This window comes from Sus scrofa, chromosome 1 (assembly GCF_054392235.1).
Source record: "Sus scrofa isolate SSC_HxYL_T2T_F1_AM1 chromosome 1, Sscrofa_HxYL_maternal_Yorkshire_Landrace_v2.0, whole genome shotgun sequence".
Taxonomy (NCBI): Eukaryota; Metazoa; Chordata; class Mammalia; order Artiodactyla; family Suidae; genus Sus; species Sus scrofa.
Genome location: NC_139383.1, coordinates 15,863,135 through 15,882,592, shown reverse-complemented (window position 1 = coordinate 15,882,592; position 19,458 = coordinate 15,863,135). Strand labels below are relative to the sequence as shown.

Genomic DNA, 19,458 nt, shown 5'->3' with positions numbered 1-19,458 from the left:
GTTTTCTAGGTTTTCTAGAAAAGGCACCTTATTTTTATAATAGCAAAAAGGTCGTTAAAAAAGAAATGGTGGCAGCTAATGAAATAGTCATGATTTAAGCTTGCTGTGCTTTGGAGCTGTAGCGTGCCACAGGGATCATTTAGTCTGGGAGCTATGACCAGGGTGGTGACTGGTAGGGGACATGGCCTAAGAGCTGTTTTTCAGAAAGTCGCAATGGAGAGGAAGGAGCCTTAGTGTTTTTGCTCTGGGGTGTCCGTGCTGTGTTCAGTTCTGTCATTCGCTGGCTGTCCCTAGCTGGTCCGAACGTCTGACTCGCTGTCAGCTTTGCTTTACCAAATATAAAAAAGGAGGAGAAACTGTGATCTAATAAATGTGCCTTATTTGGTAGCCAGAAGCTTTCATATGTGCGGTAACAATGGAGGATTGCTAAGGGGGTTTAAAGTGGGAACTATTCTGCTTTTATTTTTATTTTTTGTATTAATGACTTTTATTACATTTATAGGCGTACAACAGTCATCGCAACCAAAGGTTCATCCCAAACCCTCAGGGCATCCCCCCAAGTGGGCACTGTTCTAGACTGTGCTTCAAAGCTTTGGATTCTCACCCAGGAATAGTCATGAAATCATTTTGGTGGGCCACCCCCAGCATGACCTTTTAAGTGAAATTAAGAGAATAGATGGAGTTCCTGTTGTGGCTCAGTGGGTTAAGGATCCAGCATTGTCTCTGTGAGGATGTGGGTTTGATCTCTGGCCTCACTCAGTGAATTAAGGATCCAGCATTGCCACAAGCAGTGGTGTAGGTCGTGGATATGGCTCGGATCCGATGTTGCTGTGGCTGTGGTGTAGACCTGCAGCTCTGATTCACCCCCTGGCCTGAGAACTTCTAAATGCTACAGGTGCAGCCATAAAATAAAAAAATAAATAAATAAAGAGTAGAAAACATAGGGTGCATGGTATAGAGTAAGTATTCTTTTTTTTTTTTAAGGACAATTCAATTATTCCCTCAAATATTAACCTTATACTTATAATTTATTATGAAAAAATGAGTTTCCCCACCTGGAAAACAAAACAGGATCTCTGATTTGTCCCATAAAGTTTTATGAGATTTTAAAAAGGGGGATAGCAAACATAACTTGAAATTCTTTTTTTTTTTTTTTTTTTCTTTTTAGAGTCACACCCATAGCATATGGAGGCTCCCAGGCTAGGAGTCTAACTGGAGCTGTAGCTGCCGGCCTACACCACAGCCACAGCAACACCAGATCTGAGCCACGTCTGCGACCTACACAACAGCTCATGGCAACGCCAGATCCTTAACCCACTGAGTGAGGCCAGGGTTCGAACCACAACCTCATGGCTCCTAGTCAGATTCATTTCTGCTGCACCACGGTGGGAGCTCCTAACTTGAGGTTAAGTTTTCATTTCAGGTTTTTGTTTTTTTTTTTTTAATGAAAATATAGTTGATTTACAATGTTGTGCCAATTTCTGCTGTACAGCATCAGACGTGTTTTTGCATGTACTGTATTATAAGTGTAAAATGTGTTTTGTTTTTCTTTTCAAACTACCATTTGCAGTCAGAAAAGTCAGGAGACTCCACTGTGATCTAGACCTGTGGGTTTCAGTAGGATTCTGGGACCAGAGCCTAGGTATCACCTGGGAGCTTGTTAGAAATGCGCATTCTCAGGCTGCACCCCAGACCCACTGAGTTAGAAACGTGAGAGTGGGCCTAGTGGTCTGTGATCTATTTATTATTTATTTTATTTTATTTTATTTTATTTTCAGGGCCGCACCTGCGGCAGATGGAGGTTCCCAGGCTAGGGGTCAAATCAGAGCTATGGCTACCAGCCTATACCACAGCCACAGCAATGCGGGATCCACAGCTTGCAGGAATCCCGGAGTCTTAACCCACTGAGCAAGGTCAGGGATTGAACCCACATTCTCACAGACTCTATGTCAGGTTCTTAACCCACTGAACCACAATGGAAACTCCTGTGGTTTATTTAATAAACCCCCCATCCCCATGATTCTGATGCTAACTCAAATCTGAGAACCACTGGTCTAGCCAGTCGGAAATGCACCATCTCCAGCCCCACCCGGACCTGTTCATTCAAAATCTACTTGCTCCCCAAGTGGTCTGTATGCCGTATTAAAGGTTAAGTAAAGGCTGAGAAAAACTGATCTCAACTGCACGGGCCTTCAGGGACCAAGTAGATAATGTTCATGAGTGAAGGCGGCTTGGTTTTCTCTCTAAAGAGAGGATAGTGATGAGAAGGCAGAGCCGTATGAAGTTTAAGCATCTTCCTTTGTCTAAAATATCTTGTATTTTACCAGTTGGCGTTAAGACATCCAACCAAGCTCCTCAACTGGAGTTATCTGCAGTGGACATCAGTGACTTCAAGGAGATGTTAAACCCACCTTTTCATAGTGTGACCCTCATCTCATAATAACTTCTTCTGATCTCGTTTAGGAATTTATCAAGGAGCTGCTGTCTCGAATAAGAGGCATGAGGAAGCTGAGCCCCCCGCAGAAGAAGACTGTGTAATTCCAGCACGGTGGACTTTCTCCGAGACCCAGAAAGGGATTTGGACTTCATGAAGACATTTATTAAAGAATAGTTGTCCTTATGAGCAACTTTTGGGGGGGAAGGGGGGTGGTATCTATTAGACATTTATTCAGGAGTGTTCCTTTTTTTGTTGTTTCTAAGGGTTTTGTTAGTATAATATTTTAATAGCAAAGACATCAAGACTCTGGTTTCAGCCCAACCAGGGATGATCAAACCAGCCCGACACACAAGGATGGGCTGGACCAGGCAGCATCTTCTTGGAGAAATCAGATGTTTAGCACCTAACGCTACAGGGATGATGGTTTTCTTACAGCTAGTTTGGTAACACGTTTTCTCCTAAGTTGTACATTTGACTCAGATGTCGAATTTCTCATATTGTATATATCTACACACAACTAAATTAAAACGTAGAGGTGAATTTTATTTCACATTGATGGAATAAACTCGTGGTCGTCCTTCCCTGGAGGTCACGGCACGTGCGTGTTCAAGAGGCCGCTGGGTGTGCACGTGACTGCCGTGACCTTCAGCGTTCACCTTATGCGCCAAAGCGAAAAGGCTTCACTGCATCCGTTGTTTGAATGAGCTACACTACAGAGCTGTGGAGTTGGTCATAGGGCTTAATTTATGGACTTTGTATTCTTTCGTTAATGGGGATGCTTCGCCAGGTCCTGTGCTTTTTGCCTCCTTTGTGGTATTTTCAAGTTTTCGGAACCCTGTATTGGAATGACTCTTTGGATTTCTAGAGAAACATCCGTGCCGTCTGAGTGGTGGTTTGCAGTGGAACAAGGATGCCCCGTACAGCACTTCATTCTCTGCTTTCAACCAAATACTGTGTATTGTTCTCTCTCTCTGAAAGCCGGTCCTAAGGAAGGGAGCAGATCGTGCGTCTTCCTCCTTAGAAGGAGACCTGGTCGCTTGGGGGCCTGGGCCGCATCAGACCAGAGAGGGTGGTGAGCTGAGTGATGAGCGGGTGGAGAAGTGAGAAAGCCTCGCCTCCTCTTAAGAAAGATGATACAGGAGCATTTGCTGGTTTGGAAGTATGATGGAGATTTCCTTTCCGGCTTCTCTCAGTGGCCTCGGGGGAGGACTCTGGCTCCTGGCCCTATTCCTGCACCCGGAGCCCCTCGCTCAGAGCTGAGCTTGGGGCGCCTGCCCTGCCCCCTCTCAGTTCTCCGCCAGCTCCTTGGAGAAGGATCAAAATTCAGATGGATGTGGGTGGGGTCAAAGGTCAGATAGAACCTCTTGGTACCCTCCAGGAGGCCCCCACCGCCTCCCCACAGAAAGCCCCACATACTGTAAGGTGTCCCTCGGCGGCCCTGTCAGAGGATGGGGTCCAGGCATTTTATATCAAGGGTGCTCTGAACATAATTTTATTTTTTAAAAGAACTATGTTTGTGAATTTTATGTATACTGGCAAGCTTTTGAAAATGTATTTAATTTTGTAATGTTTACCAATGATTTATTTACAAGCTATTTACTCAAATAAATGGAGCTGCTTACAACATCTGCCAACACGGTTGCCTTGCGAAACAGTGTCAACGGGATGATTTTACTTTGTCAGCGGCTCTGCAGACAAAAGTCCCAAGCACCTATCTAGAACTCTTTACATTTAAGGGTTTTTTGGTCATTTGATCCTGGCCCTTACGCGATGTGGCTTCAGATTAGGTGGAGAAAGCAGAGGAGCTGGGACACATTTCTGGCTGAGAAGGAAATAGAAAGTGACCCTGCCCTTGGCCCTGCCTGCCTTCATTCCAACACGCTCCCAGGCTATGCCCCTTTCATTTCACTAAGACTCCCTTTTGCCCATCTGCTCTAAATCCTCAAGATTTCAGATTAGTCAGATATTCCAATTATTGTTAGAATATCACATACCCTAGAAGTAAAGAAAAATGCAGACTCTACAGGACTTCTGTTAGGCTTGACCAGCCCCAGTCATGAGAGGCAGGTTCGATCCCTGGCCTCACTCAGTGGGTTAAGGATCTGGTGTTGCCATGAGCTGTGTGTAGTGTAGGTCACAGACGTGGCTCGGATCGTTGCTGTGGCAGTGGCACAGGCCGGTAGCTGCAGCTCTGATTCAAACTCTAGCCTGGGAACTTCTGTATGCCATGGGGTGCAGTACCCCCCACCCCCCCGAAAAAAGAACTCCATGTATTTGCAGATTGGAACTCTGGGAGAGCCATTTCCTAAATGGTCACAGACGGGAATACCAGTGATTTTCCGCAATGCTGTCTTCTTCCTTCCTTTATTTCAACCCACATGATCCTGGAGAGTGATTACTAAGAGCCAGTGCCATTCCCTTTGGGATTTGGGAGGTGATGTATGTGTGATACAATTTGCCTGTGAAAAATCCGGTGGCTTCCCACAGACTTCTGAGAGTCGGAACAATTCAGATTTCATGCAGTTCCCTTCTAGCCCCATTCAGACACGAGAGCTGGCAAAGCTTCACTTCTTCAATGTTCTGATGCCACTGTGGTGTCACTTGCCTGGGATGGATTGTTTGTATAAGACGGGATTGTTCTCTGCCTCTCTCAGCTACGTGGGTGTTCCCACCACAGCACACTAGACAGGCATCTCAATAGATCACCAATATGAGAACAAGTACAAACTAGTCCTGGAAATCTGTTTTTTCTAGAGCTTTTATTGGACCCATTGGATAAATAAGGCCAGATTTGTCTCTGGTATGTATTTCCTTCAGCTTCCGGCTCTTCGAATAGGGCATATGAAATGACCTTGCTCATTTTGGTTCACCTTGTTCTGCTGGATTCTAGAGGCAGGAATGCCAGTCAATCATATAGGAGTTAAAAAAAAATGCCCTTTTAATGTTAGTGTTATGTCAACTTGATCATGGTTATATAAGTCTAAATTCAGTGTTACCATTGGCGGGAGACAATTTTGCATAGATCTCCTGTCTGTGGGCAGACACTGCCTTAGTTCTGGACAATTGTTTTTAAGTACATTTGTCTGCACAGCAAAAAGCATTGGAGGATAGATTGTTTCTCCCTCTAGAGCTGAAAGCAGGCGTGTTTACTGTCCATTATAAAAGATGCAGGTTCCCTAAGTTCAGGGTTCTCTCTCCTGTGGTGCAGCCCTCTGCATGTGCAGTTGTCACCCAGCCTTCTTTGCAACCCCCGTGGGAATTGGGACTTGCAAAGTCACCACCAAAAAAATGCTGCTACTCTGGCTACTGCTCTTGCTGTGAGTGATAAGCTGTCCTCTCTCTCAGACCCCAGAGGGTCCGGTCTTTGTTGCATCCATGGCACTGTGGCAAGCTAACTTGTCAGCTTGGGAGTAGGGTCAAATCTCATTCACTGCCCAGATCTTGGCAGTGGTTAGTCTTCCTAGTCTAAGTAAGACATGCATCATTCTTGTAACTAGTAGATACTTTCTTATGTTTAGATCCTAACCTGATTCTTCATTTTCTATTTTATTTTATTATTATTTTCTTCTTTTTTTTGGCCACCCCATGGCATGTGGAGTTCCCAGGCCAAGGATAAGATCTAAGCCACAGTTGTGACCTATACTGTAGCTGCTACAACGCTGGATATTTTAACCCACTGTGCCGGGCTGGGGATTGAACCTGCATCCTGGTGCTGCAGAGGGAACTGTGATTCATCATTTTCAACTATACAGGGTCAGAAATTTTTGTTAAAGAGATTTCATGCCTGGAAATGGTTGTTCTGTGGACAGAATTTACCTTCACCAAAGGCACTTTCTCTCTTCCTTCTTGTTAACAGCAACAGGGAGATGCTGCCTGGAGAAAACCGGGGGAAATAGGCCATTGAAGAGAGACATACCTAATTTACAGAAAACAACACTCTAGATTGAGGTAGAGAAGACAAGCAAATGACAGTTCTCGCCTTGCCTCTTTTCTCTTTAAAATATGTGCCTAGGAGTTCCCGTTGTGGCTCACTGGTTAACAAATCCAACTAGGAACCATGGGGTTTCGGGTTCGATCCCTGGCCTTGCTCAGTGGGTTGGGGATCCAGCATTGCCATGAGCTGTGGTATAGGTCGCAGATGTGGCTCAGATTTGGCGTTGCTGTGGCTGTGGTGTAGGCCGGTGGCTACAGCCCTGATTAGATCCCTAGCCTGGGAACCTCCATATGCTGCAGGTGCAGCCCTAGAAAAGACAAAAAAAATTAAAAAATAAAATATGTGCCTAAGTAATATGAGTAGCATATTATCCTCTGTCATCTCGGCATTTCCCAATTAAACTCCAAAAGCGGTTTCGTGACCATAATTTATGTGCAGTGTCACTGTGCAGTCAGTGGTCACTGAACCCAAAAATAGAAAAGCGAGCTCAGGGGATGACCACCTGGTTCTCCCAGACCACAAAGCAAACCACCCGTCTGGGTCCCAAGTTGCTCGAGGGTAAGTGATTTATACTTTTGTTCTCCTGTTGTTAGTAGTAGGAAATCACTCTCGATGTGGATTCGATTCTTAAAAGGAGCCATTCCCGATTCAAACCCCTTCTCTGAGAGCTTTGGATTGTGGGACAAACAAGATAATGTATCTTTAAAAATATGTATATTTTTCTAGAATTTAGACCAGCACCTCACTCTTTTTGGCTGTGATCCCAACATGGGAACCAAAATGTACAATCTACAGTGTGGGCGTGTGTCTCTTCAACAGAATGCACCAAAGCCTTAGGAAATCACCTCTTTCTGGAATCAGTGATGGGTGAGAAATTGGAAAAAAAATCTCCCAAACTTTTTTGTTATATATATATATATATATATATATCTATATGTATATGTATAAAAGAGCATGGTTGGAGTTCCTGTCATGGCTCAGCGGAAATGAACCCATCTAGTATCCATGAGGATGCAGATTCCATTCCTGGCCTCACTCAATGGGTTAAGGATCCAGTGTTGCCATGAGCTGCGGTTTAGGTTGCAGATGCACCTCAGATCCAGCTTTGCTGTGGCTGTGGTGTAGGCTCCAGCTGCAGCACTGCGTCAGCCCCTGCCTTAGGAACTTCCATATACCTAAAAAAAAATTAGTTTTATTTCCCTGAATTTTATTTTCTGTTTCAAATCCAGGCACATTTTAGAGCTGAAAACTCTCTGCCTATATGTTTAAGCTAAGAGGTCTTAAGGCTACAGCTCATGGGGCCTTAAAGGGGCCTCAAAATCTCTGAAACTTTGTAGGAGAGAGAGATCAGATTGTTGCAGAGCCACAGGCAGAGCAGCAGAGAGAGATGTGCCAGAGAGAGAGCTCGAGACAGTGCTAGAAAGAAGAGGCAGAGCAGAGAGAGGAGAGTAGGAGGCTGGAACATTTGGGGAGGAGTCCATGCTATCCTCAGGCTCGAGAAACGTCCATGCCTGGCACAGCAGAAGGACCAGGGCCCTGCAGGAAGCCAGGGGTGCCGGGGGTCCCAGAAGAGCTGAGGGTGAGCCCAGCCTCCTCTCCTGGGCCTCAGACCTCCCTGCCTTCCTACCTCATACTCAGAGGTTCTGCTCTGCTGAATTCCTTCCATGAATAATAGCTTCTCCCCAAGATGCTGCTCCGGAGCCAGCAGCAACCTGCACCCCCCACCCCGACGCTTACACTTCAGAAGGTGGGGTCCACGTCCCTTTCCTCTTCTGCCTTTCGTGATGAGTTCGACCCACAGGTTCTGATGATCACAAGCCTTTGGTTCCGATTCACCTCCAGCTGGCTTCGCTTCACAGGTCTGCTTCAAATGCCAGTGCCCTTTGCCTAATCTGTGCACACCCAGGGCTGACGAAACATCTGGGGATATTCCTTTCCTCCCCCTCCTCCTCCCATCCCTTCTAGCATCTCGTTGAGGTCATCAACAAGCAAACACATGAAAACAAAAGTGAGTTCAGGGGTGTTCCTGTTGTGGCTCAGAGGTTAACGAATCTGACTAGCCTCCATGAGGACACAGGTTCGATCCCTGGCCTAGCTCAGTGGGCTAAGGATCTGGCATTCCGCAAGCTGCGGTAAAGGTCACAGATGCAGCTCGGAGCTGGCGTTGCTGTGGCTGCGGGTAGGCCGGCAGCTGTGGCTCAGATTCGACCCCTAGCCTGGGAACCTCCGTATGCTGCAGGCACAGCCCTAAAAAGACAAAAAAGTGAACACTGGTGTACGATGCAGAGCAAGGGGTAGAAGACGAATGCACACTCTGTCATCCTGTCCCTGGGGAGAAAAGCAGTTAGGAAAGGTGGAAAGGATGCTTTGTCCCCGACAAACCACTTTTTTGTACATTCTTCTGTTGTTTCATAGGTGTGCAAAGAAGGAAAGCTATTGTGTTATATTAGGGCTGGGAATTTAAATGTATTTATTATTTATTTATTTATTTGTCTTTTATCTTTTTAGGGCCACACCTGCGGCATATGGAGGTTCTTCAGGCTAGGGGTCTAATCAGAGATATAGCCACCGGCCTACACCACAGCCACAGCAACTTGGGATCCGAGCCACATCTGCGACCTACACCACAGCTCACGGCAACGCCAGATCCTTAACCCACTGAGAGAGGCCAGGGATCAAACCCGCAACCTCATGGTTCCTCGTCGGATTTGTTTCTACTGCGCCACAACGGGTGCTCCCTGGGAACTGAAATTTAAATACAATGTTTTATAACTTCTAGGAGGAAGAAGAAAGTCCTTAACGGCACTTTTTGCTCATGAGTTATCATGAATCTCATTTAATCCAAAGGACTGCCTCGTAATGTATGATCTTTATGTGGAGGAAACACAGAAAATTCTTTTTACAGCCACTCTGCACGCAGGGGGGCCCATTTAATGTTCGGGACAGACGTTGTCCTGGTTTAGTGCCCCCCCTCCCCCACCTGAGATGCAGAATGACTCCCCCTCCTCAGGAGGAACCAGGCAAAGCAATATTTCTAAGGCGCTCAGGAGCCTGAAGGCAGAAACTGGGTAAGCGCTGCGGTTCCCCTTTTATTGCCAGCAACAAACACATCAAACGTAATGTTCATTCCATGACGATTGTCCAGGGAAAACCAAGCAGAAGCAAAGGGGTTTTCAAAGCATAAGTGATCATCAGTCCAGTCAATTCCCTTGGATACTAACGTCATCACTAAGGAGGTCATTATTTTTGTGTGGGCAGAGTTGTAGTGAAAAGAGCTTGGGGGTTATTTACTGGTCATTGGGAACGTGTCTGCCGCGACTCGGGGAAGAATGTTTTATGACCAACTCTTCGGATGCTTGTATGGGATTGGCTGAGTCTGGACGTTGCTCTGGTTTTCCATTCAAGGCTGCACAGGAGCCTTTTTTTTTTTTTTTGTCTTTTTGCCACTTCTACCTGTGGCATATGGAGGCTCCCTGGCTAGGGGTCTAATTGGAACTGTAGCCACCGGCCTACACCAGAGCCACAGCCACTTGGGATCCGAGCCTCATCTGCAACCTACACCACAGCTCACGGCAAAGCCGGATCCTTAACTCACTGAGCGAGGGCAGGGATCAAACCCGCAACCTCATGGTTCCTAGTTGGATTCGTTAACCACTGAGCCACGACGGGAACTCCTCCAGGAGCTTTTAAATTACACGCCTTTGTCAGAAGGGACCGGCCCCTTAGCAAGGTGGATGGAGCTTGCACCGTACTGCATTTCAGGTTTTTAACATAGCGCTGTTGCTGCCTCGGGTCTCCCTCTTTGGTTGTGAATCGTGGCCTTGAGGCCAAGCTATGAGGCCGCTGATATGTTATATTTGGCTGGAGGGGGAGGTGGGCATTGAGCAAGTATCCTCAATCTAATAGCCATCCCTCCGGGCAAAATTCTAGGTGGGCAGATGACCCTCCATAGCTAAGGTTCAAAGAAGGAGAAATCCATGTAACAAGGCACATGTTTCTTTTTCCCAGCATTTCTCAGGACCAATGTTTTTTAAATCAAGGACAAGGTTATGGAAAATCATCTTTAATTAAACCTGCAGTCAGTCCCTCTAGGGCTTTGTGCTGTGTTCACCTCTTGAATTATACTTTGAATTATACACTCCAATTAGCAGAATCCTTCCTCCTGGCCCTGAGGTTTTATTTTCAGGTCTCCGACAGGTCCAATCTGTTTCATTCTCTCTGGAAGCATCGTCTGTGCGATTGCTTCCCCTGCTGCCTTAGGCTGCATCCCTTTTCTGTCCCAGGGTGTCTTTGTTGTGAGCTGGGCTGAAGCCACCACCAGCTTTAACTCTTCAACCACTACCCCCCTGCCAGCCGCTACCCTGCTGACCCCCACTCTTGGCCTCCTCCCCAAACCAGGCTCCACCCGGGCAGGTATTTGATAAAGATGGTGGCCAGCATTCCTTGCGCTTCCAGAACGAAGCTTAGGGAAGCAATGTGCCCTCCTTAGGCCAGAAAAGCCAAAGTGCCAAAAAAGGACTTCTCGCAAAAGAAATGGAGGCGCCTCCTTTATCCAGCATCGACCTCACTGACATGATGCCCTATAATGATTAGAAAAAACCAGGTAATATTTTAAATCGTCATCGCTCAATAATTTAATCTACAGAGGGACCAGAAAATGTGGATTTGCTTTTATGTGATCCGCATATTGACCCATAGAGACGTCAGCTTCCTGAAATATCTATCAAGAGCTATAACTCACTGAGCAGTAATTTAAAAAAGAAAATAGGAGTTCCCGTCGTGGCGCAGTGGTTAACGAATCCGACTGGGAACCATGAGGTTGCGGGTTCGGTCCCTGCCCTTGCTCAGTGGGTTAACGATCCGGCGTTGCCGTGAGCTGTGGTGTAGGTCACAGACGCGGCTCGGATCCTGCGTTGCTGTGGCTCTGGCGCAGGCCGGTGGCTACAGCTCCGATTCAACCCCTAGCCTGGGAACCTCCATGTGCCGCGGGAGCGGCCCAAGAAATAGCAACAACAACAACAACAAAGGACAAAAAAGACAAAAAAAAAAAAAAAAAAAAAAAAAGAAAATAATTACAATGAAATATTTCTAGTGTACAAAAAAATCTAAGAAACAAATATTGAAATGTTTATATCCCTATAAATATCCGTATCTATCATCTGTTTCTCTCCTAGTCATTAAGCTTCAGAAGTGAAACAGATAAAATTGAAGCCCTCTTTATTCCCCTGGCTGATCCATTTCTCTCTCTCCATAGTGGTAACTCTGAAGCTGAATGTGGTGTGTATCCTTGCCGCTCAGAATACCTTCAGTGTGACGTTGCTGTGGGTCGTAGACGTGGCTCAGATCCCTTGTTGGCTGTGGCTGTGGTGTAGGCCAGCAGCTGCAGCTCCGATTTGACCCCTAGCCTGGGAACCTCCATATGCCGCAGGTGGGGCCCCCAAAAGACGAAAAAGACAAAAAAAAAAAAAAAAAAAAAAACCCTTCATGTAAAGAGCATCATATTCTATGTACCTGTCCGTCACCTGGCTTTTACTTCTAAGAATTTCCTGTGTTAATAATCTGGCCATTTCCTTTATTCTAAAGGATTGTCCATTCTCTCCCCCGTGGATGTTTTAAGCCAAGCCTGACTTTGATTACAAGCAATGTTGATGACGGACTCGTGGTAAGAGGGGATCTGTGCTCGTGACAGTCTCCACAGGTGAGTCAAAATGACCAGGCAAGTTTGGGAAACCTTCAAGGGCCCCATCATAAATACTTTCAGCTTTGTGGCCACAACGCTTTCGACAGGATCTGTCAATTCTCTCCCCCAAAGGCCCCCCTCTAACCCACCTTCTTCATAATCCTATAAGACTATAAACACCGTTTTTTAAAAAAATTTATTTTATTAAAGTGTAGTTGATTTACAATGTTGTATCAATTTCTTCTGTACAGCAAAGTGATTCAGTTATGCATATATATGTACCCTCTTTTTCATATTCTTTTCCATTATGGTTTATTACAGGATATGAAGTATAGTTCCCCGTGCTACACAGTAGCACGTGGTTGCTTTTTTTTAATTCGTTAATTTATCAACCATTCTTTTTCCTTTATTTTTTCTTTTTGGTCTCTTTCTTTTTAGGGCCACACTCACAGCATATGGAAGTTCCCAGGCTAGGGGTCGAATCGGAGCTACAGCTGCCGGCCTACAACAGAGTCACAGCAATGCCAGATCCAAGCCACATCTGCGACCTACACCACAGCTCATGGCAACGCTGGATGCTAACCCATTGAGCAAGACCAGGGATTGAACCTGCAACCTCTTGGTTCCTAGTCAGATTCATTTCCACTGCACCGTGATGGGAACTCCTCCACCATTCTTAATTTGAGGGCTGGACACAGGGCACTGACAGGTTTGGCCAACTAGACTAGTGTGCTGCTCTGTTCTGAGCATGGCTGGTATGAGCTATGTGTGTCTCTAAACCTATCAGAGACACCTGTCAAATGCTCTCAGGTGATTTTGGAAAACCACAAAATCTGTCATCTCCCCTTTATTTCTGGTAGTCTATGACTTCCTCCCTCCCTCTTTATCTTCCTCTCTTCCTTCTGATATGCTGCTTGCATGTTTCATCATTACTATGGAAGCTTCCTGCTTGAGCTCAGCTATTTAGCAATTAGATTTGAAAAGCAGAGTGCCAGAGTCACTCTTCCTCGATCAAACTCTTACAGAATGAGGCTTATTCCACTTTGGGAGACTTTTGGTGTGTCGCCCCAGCAGGTAGTACAGTGTGGGAATGTCTCCTGCCTCTAGGAGCTAAAGCCCCCGAACAGATGCCCCTTGGGGACCAAGGGGGCAGGCAAGTCTTCATTGGCCACATGGCCATAAATGTCCTGGATGACTTGGCGTATTAATGGTGCGAGCGGATGAAGGCTTTTAATTTTTATGATTATCTAGGGGAACGAAACTTGTGGGGAATGGAAGGAATTCTGGAAGACAAAGAAAACATTAACATGGAGCAGTCTTGAAAATACAAAAGAAAAATACGACAGGTCTTGAGGGGATGAGTATGAAATCAATATTTGTAATGAAAAATGTATGGTAAGGAGTTTCAGAAAATGGGAAAATTCCAGACCACAGACTGCAGGGCTTTGAACAGGCTCACCCCGGTCTCACTTGGCATTTTTAAGTTAGAACTAGAATATCAGAGGAATAGGAGGGGGTCTCCTGGATTTGAGAAGAAAGCATTTTGTTCTCAGAATTAATGTGTTGGCCTGGATAAACCGTGGAAGACCGGGGAAATACAAAGTGGCCCTGCGGCCCTACAGGTGTGGTGTCATTTGGCTTTTGGTGTCATTGGACCAAAGATGAGAAAAGAGAAGCGGAGTGTGGCGGCTGCTCCCCGCACACCTGAGATGGTGACAGCTGAGCTCTCTGGACCGCCCTGGGCAGAGGCAGTAACCAGGACGGTCCTGGAGGAACTCACCCAGACCAGTGACTTGGCCTCCGTGTGGTGTATACCAGGAGGGAACTGCAGGGCCTCTCAGACACAGTGACATGGGTGCTGCTGGGCAATTTGGCAGCGGGCTGGTTTGCCCACACCCTTCTGCAGGTGTGCAGGGCGTATCCCTGGCAGACACACCCTGGCCTGGTTCCCCGCAGCTCCGCACCCCCCTCCCTCTCCATTCTCACGTCTCCTAACCCACAGGGAGGCACCAGCCGGGTGGCACCCCTTCCAGGCCAGGGGACACTGTCCCTAATGCAGCCAATGGCTGCACAGTTCTGAACGCCTATTTTGGTGAATCTGGAGGTTCCCTTCCTACTTCTCAGATCACAGGAGTTCAGGGACCCCAGAGCCAAATTGCAAAGTTTCAGAGGGCAGGTTCATCTCACGGCTCGGCTGGGAGCAGCCAGAATGCCCTTTGCTTTTCCTGGTCTCCTAAGGAAATTGCAGGGCTGATAGAAAATACTTTTTTTTCTGTCTCCATGCCAACGGTGTGCTCCCAGGTCCTGCCAGCCTGCCTCTGCCCTCCCCACCCCTGCCCCTGGCAGGGGCAAGGACGCCTGAGCCGCAGCTATTGATCACCTCCTGGAAGTGACTCATGGTGACCTCCGGCGCCTGTGTCTTCATTCATTCCCTCTGAGTCCCAGGACTGTCTTTTTACTGTCCTGCTTTGAGAGCAATTGTGCAAAGTCAGAAAGAAAAAGAAGAATCACCTATCACCTTTAAGAAACATGCCCTTGAAATTTGCAGCATTTTGTTGAAAAATTGTTTTCCCTGGTGTGGCATAGTGGTTTAGCATGTTTAAAAAGTGATTTCACCTGTGTCATTTGATACAGCAACTCTACAAGGTAAGGGAGGCAGATATTATTATTCTAGAAATTTTTATTGCCCCTTTATAACTGAGGAATTTAAAGCTTGAAGAAAATTTCTGAAGATAATTTTAGGTCTTCTGGACATTTCTGAGGTTTTCAGAGCTAGTATGTGGTAGATCTGGGACTCAAACCCAAATCCTCAACTCTTTTTAAAAAAAATTTTTGGGGAGTTCCCGTTGTGGCGCAGTGGTTAACGAATCCGACTAGGAACCATGAGGTTGCAGGTTCGATCCCTGCCCTTGCTCAGTGGGTTAGGGATCCAGCGTTGCCGTGAGCTGTGGTGTAGGTCGCAGACGTGGCTCGGATCCCACGTTGCTGTGGCTGTGGCGTAGGCCGGCGGCTATAGCTCTGATTGGACCCCTAGCCTGGGAACCTCCACATGCCGCAGGAGCGGCCCAAGAAATGGCAAAAAGACAAAAAAAAAAAAAATTTTTTTTTGTTTTCTTTTCAGGGCTTCACCTGCAGCATATGGAAGTTTCCAGGCTAGGGGTCACAGCCATGCCAGATCTGAGCTGCATCTTGACCTAGGCCACAGCTTGCAGCAAAGCTGGGTCCTTGACCCACTGGGGGGAGGCCAGGGATGGGACCCCAATCCTCATGGACACCATTCTGGGTTCTTAACCCCCTGAGCAGGAACTCCAAAATCCTCAACTTTCCATCGTGTGATTTTCACCGAGACTCTTGTTTCCTCAGGGATCTGCAGAGAAACAGAACTGATAGAACAGACACATACATGTACACATATGCATATATACATGAAAATGCATGTGTGTATATACATATGTTTGCATAAAATTTCTTTTAAAAATGCAGACATATAATAGTAAGTATCAATATTATCTTAGTACTATTATCTCAAGGATTGTCTTATGTGATTGTAGGGGCTGGCAAGTTCACAATCTGTTGGGCAGACTGGCAGGCTGGAAATCAGGTGAGGTTTCATGATGCAATTTTGAGGCAGAATGTCTCTTTTCTGGGAAACTTCAGTTTTTGCTCTTAACATCTTGAATTGATTGAATGATGTCCAGCCCCATTTCTGAGCTTAATTTCTTTATTTACTGTCAACTGGTTATAGAAATTAACCAGATCTACAGAATACCTTCCCGGCAACTCCTTGATTATCGTTTGATGGAATAACTGGGAACTATATATAGTCTAGCCGAGTTGATGCATGAAACTAACCATATCATAGAAACCCTTCCAGTATAAGCTTCAATGTTGTGGTGGGTAGAACCAAGAGTTAGCACAGAGGGGTGAGATTGGACCCAAAGATTTACACACTGGCCTGTCTTCTGTGGATGCTCCATCCCCTCTCTGCAGGCAGGGTCTGCATCAGGCACAGCTTTGCTTCTTGGTGCCCAGAATGATGCCTTGCCTTGAAAGGCCATTGAATGTGGGCTCAAGGGATGTATGTGAACCGTTCTTATTATCTCTGAGATGCTGATCATGGCATTAACCATCTCCTATAAAACTGGTGGCTTTGAAGTCTTTCTGGCCACAAGAGGAGTGCTCTGGAGCTTGAGTGCCACGTATTGAATCATAGCCTTCCCACCTCCTAGCTGTGCTGCCTTAAGCAAGTAACTAAACCTCTTCTCTGGCTGTTTTCCTCATTTTAAAAATGGGGGTGATAAGTGTGTCTACTCTGTAAGGTTGCTGTGCAAATTAAATGAGTTAATGCATGTGAAAGGCTCAACTCAGTGCCTGGCACCTGCAAATAGCCCATAAATATTAGCTTCCTTCCAATAGGATCAGACTGTATGTCTGGGGGGCACCTGTGCGCCGCTAGTAACCTCTGCAAGAACAAGGCCCTGAGGTGATCGTGGTCCCAGACGCAATTGCTGGCAGGACAGGAATGGGAGTCAGGGGGCCCCGTTCAGGTCTAAACAGGATCTGTAATGTGCTGGGGGCTGGAGTTCAACAGTGAATGATAGTAAGAGCTGCCATTTTTTGAGGATCTGCCATGTGCCAGCACTCAGCATGTCCCATGGATTATTTCATTGAATCCTGACAATGTTCCGGTGAGGCTGGGAGGCACTGATACTATCCCATTTTACAGATAAGAAAACTGAGGCTCAGGGTGGTTAGGAAACTTGCCCAGGTATACAGGTAAAATAGGGGGGTCAGGCAGCTAGCCTAGTTGGTCTGACCTGAGAGCCAGGTCTTAGCCCTGTTAGATTCATCAAGTTTACAGTCTAGAGGGAGACCAGCAAGCCCACAGGAATTGTGAGAGGGGTGGAATAAGGGCTGTGGGAACAGAGAGGAAGGATGCGGAATAGAGTCTTGAGGGGATCATGGAAGCAGAGTTGGGGCGCTAGCTCTGCACCCCCGAGGCACCCTGTGATGGTGAATTTTATCGTTGGCTTCCCTGGGCCACAGAATGACTAGGTCAAGCATTATTCTAAGTGTTTCTGCAAAGATGTTTTGCATGAGATTAACATTTAAATGGCTGTTAAGTCCCACATAAAAAACAAAAACAAAAACCAAAAAACCTTGGACCCATTTAAAAGCCATGTATATCCGTGTGCCTCCAAGAGCTGTTTATTCCTGCTCACCGTATAATCACTCAGCTGACAAGACTTTTTCATTGATCAGATGTACTGCTTTATATGGGGAGATGTGGAGGGCAAGGAGATTAATTAAATACTCCCAAACCCTGGCTTGCTTCCAGGTTAACTCTTGCAAGAGCACTAGCTGGTTGTAATTATTCTTATTCTTATTCTTATTATTTTGACTTTCTGCCTTTTCTAGGGCCACACCCGCGCGGCGTATGGAGGTTCCCAGGCTAGGGGTCTAATCGGAGCTGTAGCCGCCAGCCTACACCAGAGCCACAGCAACATCAGACCTGAGCCACGTCTGCAACCTACACCACAGCTCACAGCAACGCCGGAGCCTTCACCCCCTGAGCAAGTCCAGGGATCAAACCCGCAACCTCATGGTTCCTAGTTGGATTTGTTAACCACTGCGCCATGACGGTTACTCCCTTATAATTATTTTTTTTTAATTAAAATATAGTTGATGTACAATGTGCCAGTTTCTGCTCTACAGCCAAGTGACTCAGCCATACATGTATATACATTATTTTTCTCAGACTGTCTTCCATCAGGTTCTATCCCAAGAGACTGGATATTGTTCCCTGTGCTATATAGTAGGACCTCATGGCTTATCCATTCCAAATTCAATAGTTTGCATCTACTAACCCCAAGCTCCCAGTCCATCCCACTCCCTCCGGTACTCATGTTTTGGTTTACCCAAATGTAATTTTGCTCCCAAGAGAAGTGATTTAGTTTGTGGAGTCACTAGAGGAAGAGAGGCAAAGTGGTTTTCTCAGCAGTCCGGTGGACAGAAAAGTATGGTTAGCATTTTGTGTTTGGTACAGGGATGATGGAAATAAAACAAACGCTTAGGAAATGCCAGTGGTTTGTACCACCTCAGCAGATGGGGATTGTGAATGACAGACTTGAGGTCATTATTGGGAACTTGGCCTGTGGTTGTCACACTCTTGCGAGTTAGAAGAATCCAACGTGATTCATACCATCTGAACAGGCACTTGGGAAGTCAGACTGGTACCATCAAATGAAGACAGAAAATTATTGTCTAACCCGAGGGCAGAGTATTTTTCTCCCTTCCCTTTTTCATATGATTTCTTTTTTATTACGCTCCCTTTTTCCTGCCTTTCTTGTCCTCTCTTTACTCTTAAACTGAGTAAATCCCCCATCTCCCCACCTCCTCTTCCTTGAATTCCTCTTTGTGCTCATCTCATTTCAGGACAGTAAGGGCTGTGTGGATAAACAGGTGGATCATGCAGCAGAGGCTCTTCACAAATCAGATGTACTCAGCACCTTATCCAATGACCGCCGTGGGCTTAGCGCATAGTCCCCGGATTCCAAGTGCTGGCGGAGCAGGATAGACTGATGGGTGACAAGTGCAAACTGTACAAATCCCACCTGAGGAAGACTGAGCACGAAACAGTGAGTGTGGCCCCCAAGTGCTGTAGACATTCAGAGAAAGTAGAGATGAAAGAGGAGGCAGGTTTGGATGGGCAAAGAGAACCCTCAAGGCGTGAGGGTTAAAATGAGCAAAGACCATGAAGTAGGAAATCATGAGAAGACCAGTCTGGCTGGAGTGAAAGATGCGGAACCCCAGCGGGCGGGCAGCCAGCCAGAAAAGGATGTGGGCTTTAGAAGTAGCCTAGGAACGGTTAAGAGCTGTGTGACATTTACGGGGCATGGATTCCCACTTTTGAAAGCTCATCCAGCTCTTGGTCTCTGACTTCTCTGCTCCTCCATAAACTCTATTTAGATCTCCTGGTATCACGCCGACTGGTTGTATGATAATGCACCATTTGTAATTATTTTTATGTTTATCCAAATGTAACTATCATCAATAAGGTTTTGAAGGGAAAGAATATTAGAGTGTTCTGTGGCACACAGGAAGTGCTCAATACAGATGACTTAACGTCTGTACCCTCGTCACGTAGCACAGGGCCTGGCATCAGAGGCATTCTGCACATCTTTGCTGAAAGTCGGGGTTCAGTTGCAGATGACAGAGTCCACTGCAGTTACTTTAAAAAGAAAGGGATTTTTTTTTAACCAATTAACTTTTTTAAAATTGAAGTATAGTTGATTTACAAGAGTGTGTCCATTTCAGACGCCCAGCACAATGGTTCAGCTACAATATGTGTACATATTCTTTTTCAGATTCTTTTCCATTATAGGTTATTTTAAGATATTGAATATA

At 46.1% G+C, this 19,458-nt stretch overlaps 1 protein-coding gene across 2 annotated transcripts in view; it reads left to right on the top strand.

The window, feature by feature from the left end:
* PPP1R14C (protein phosphatase 1 regulatory inhibitor subunit 14C) overlaps positions 1-4,061 on the top strand; it is an 82,938-nt gene extending 78,877 nt beyond the window's left edge. For both annotated transcript variants that reach the window (XM_085015725.1, XM_005659147.4), the window contains one exon: positions 2,464-4,061. In XM_085015725.1, the coding sequence (XP_084871851.1) occupies positions 2,464-2,538 (75 nt within the window). In that variant the 3' untranslated portion in view covers positions 2,539-4,061. The remainder of the gene's footprint in view (positions 1-2,463) is intronic.
* Positions 4,062-19,458: the final 15,397 nt, after the last annotated feature.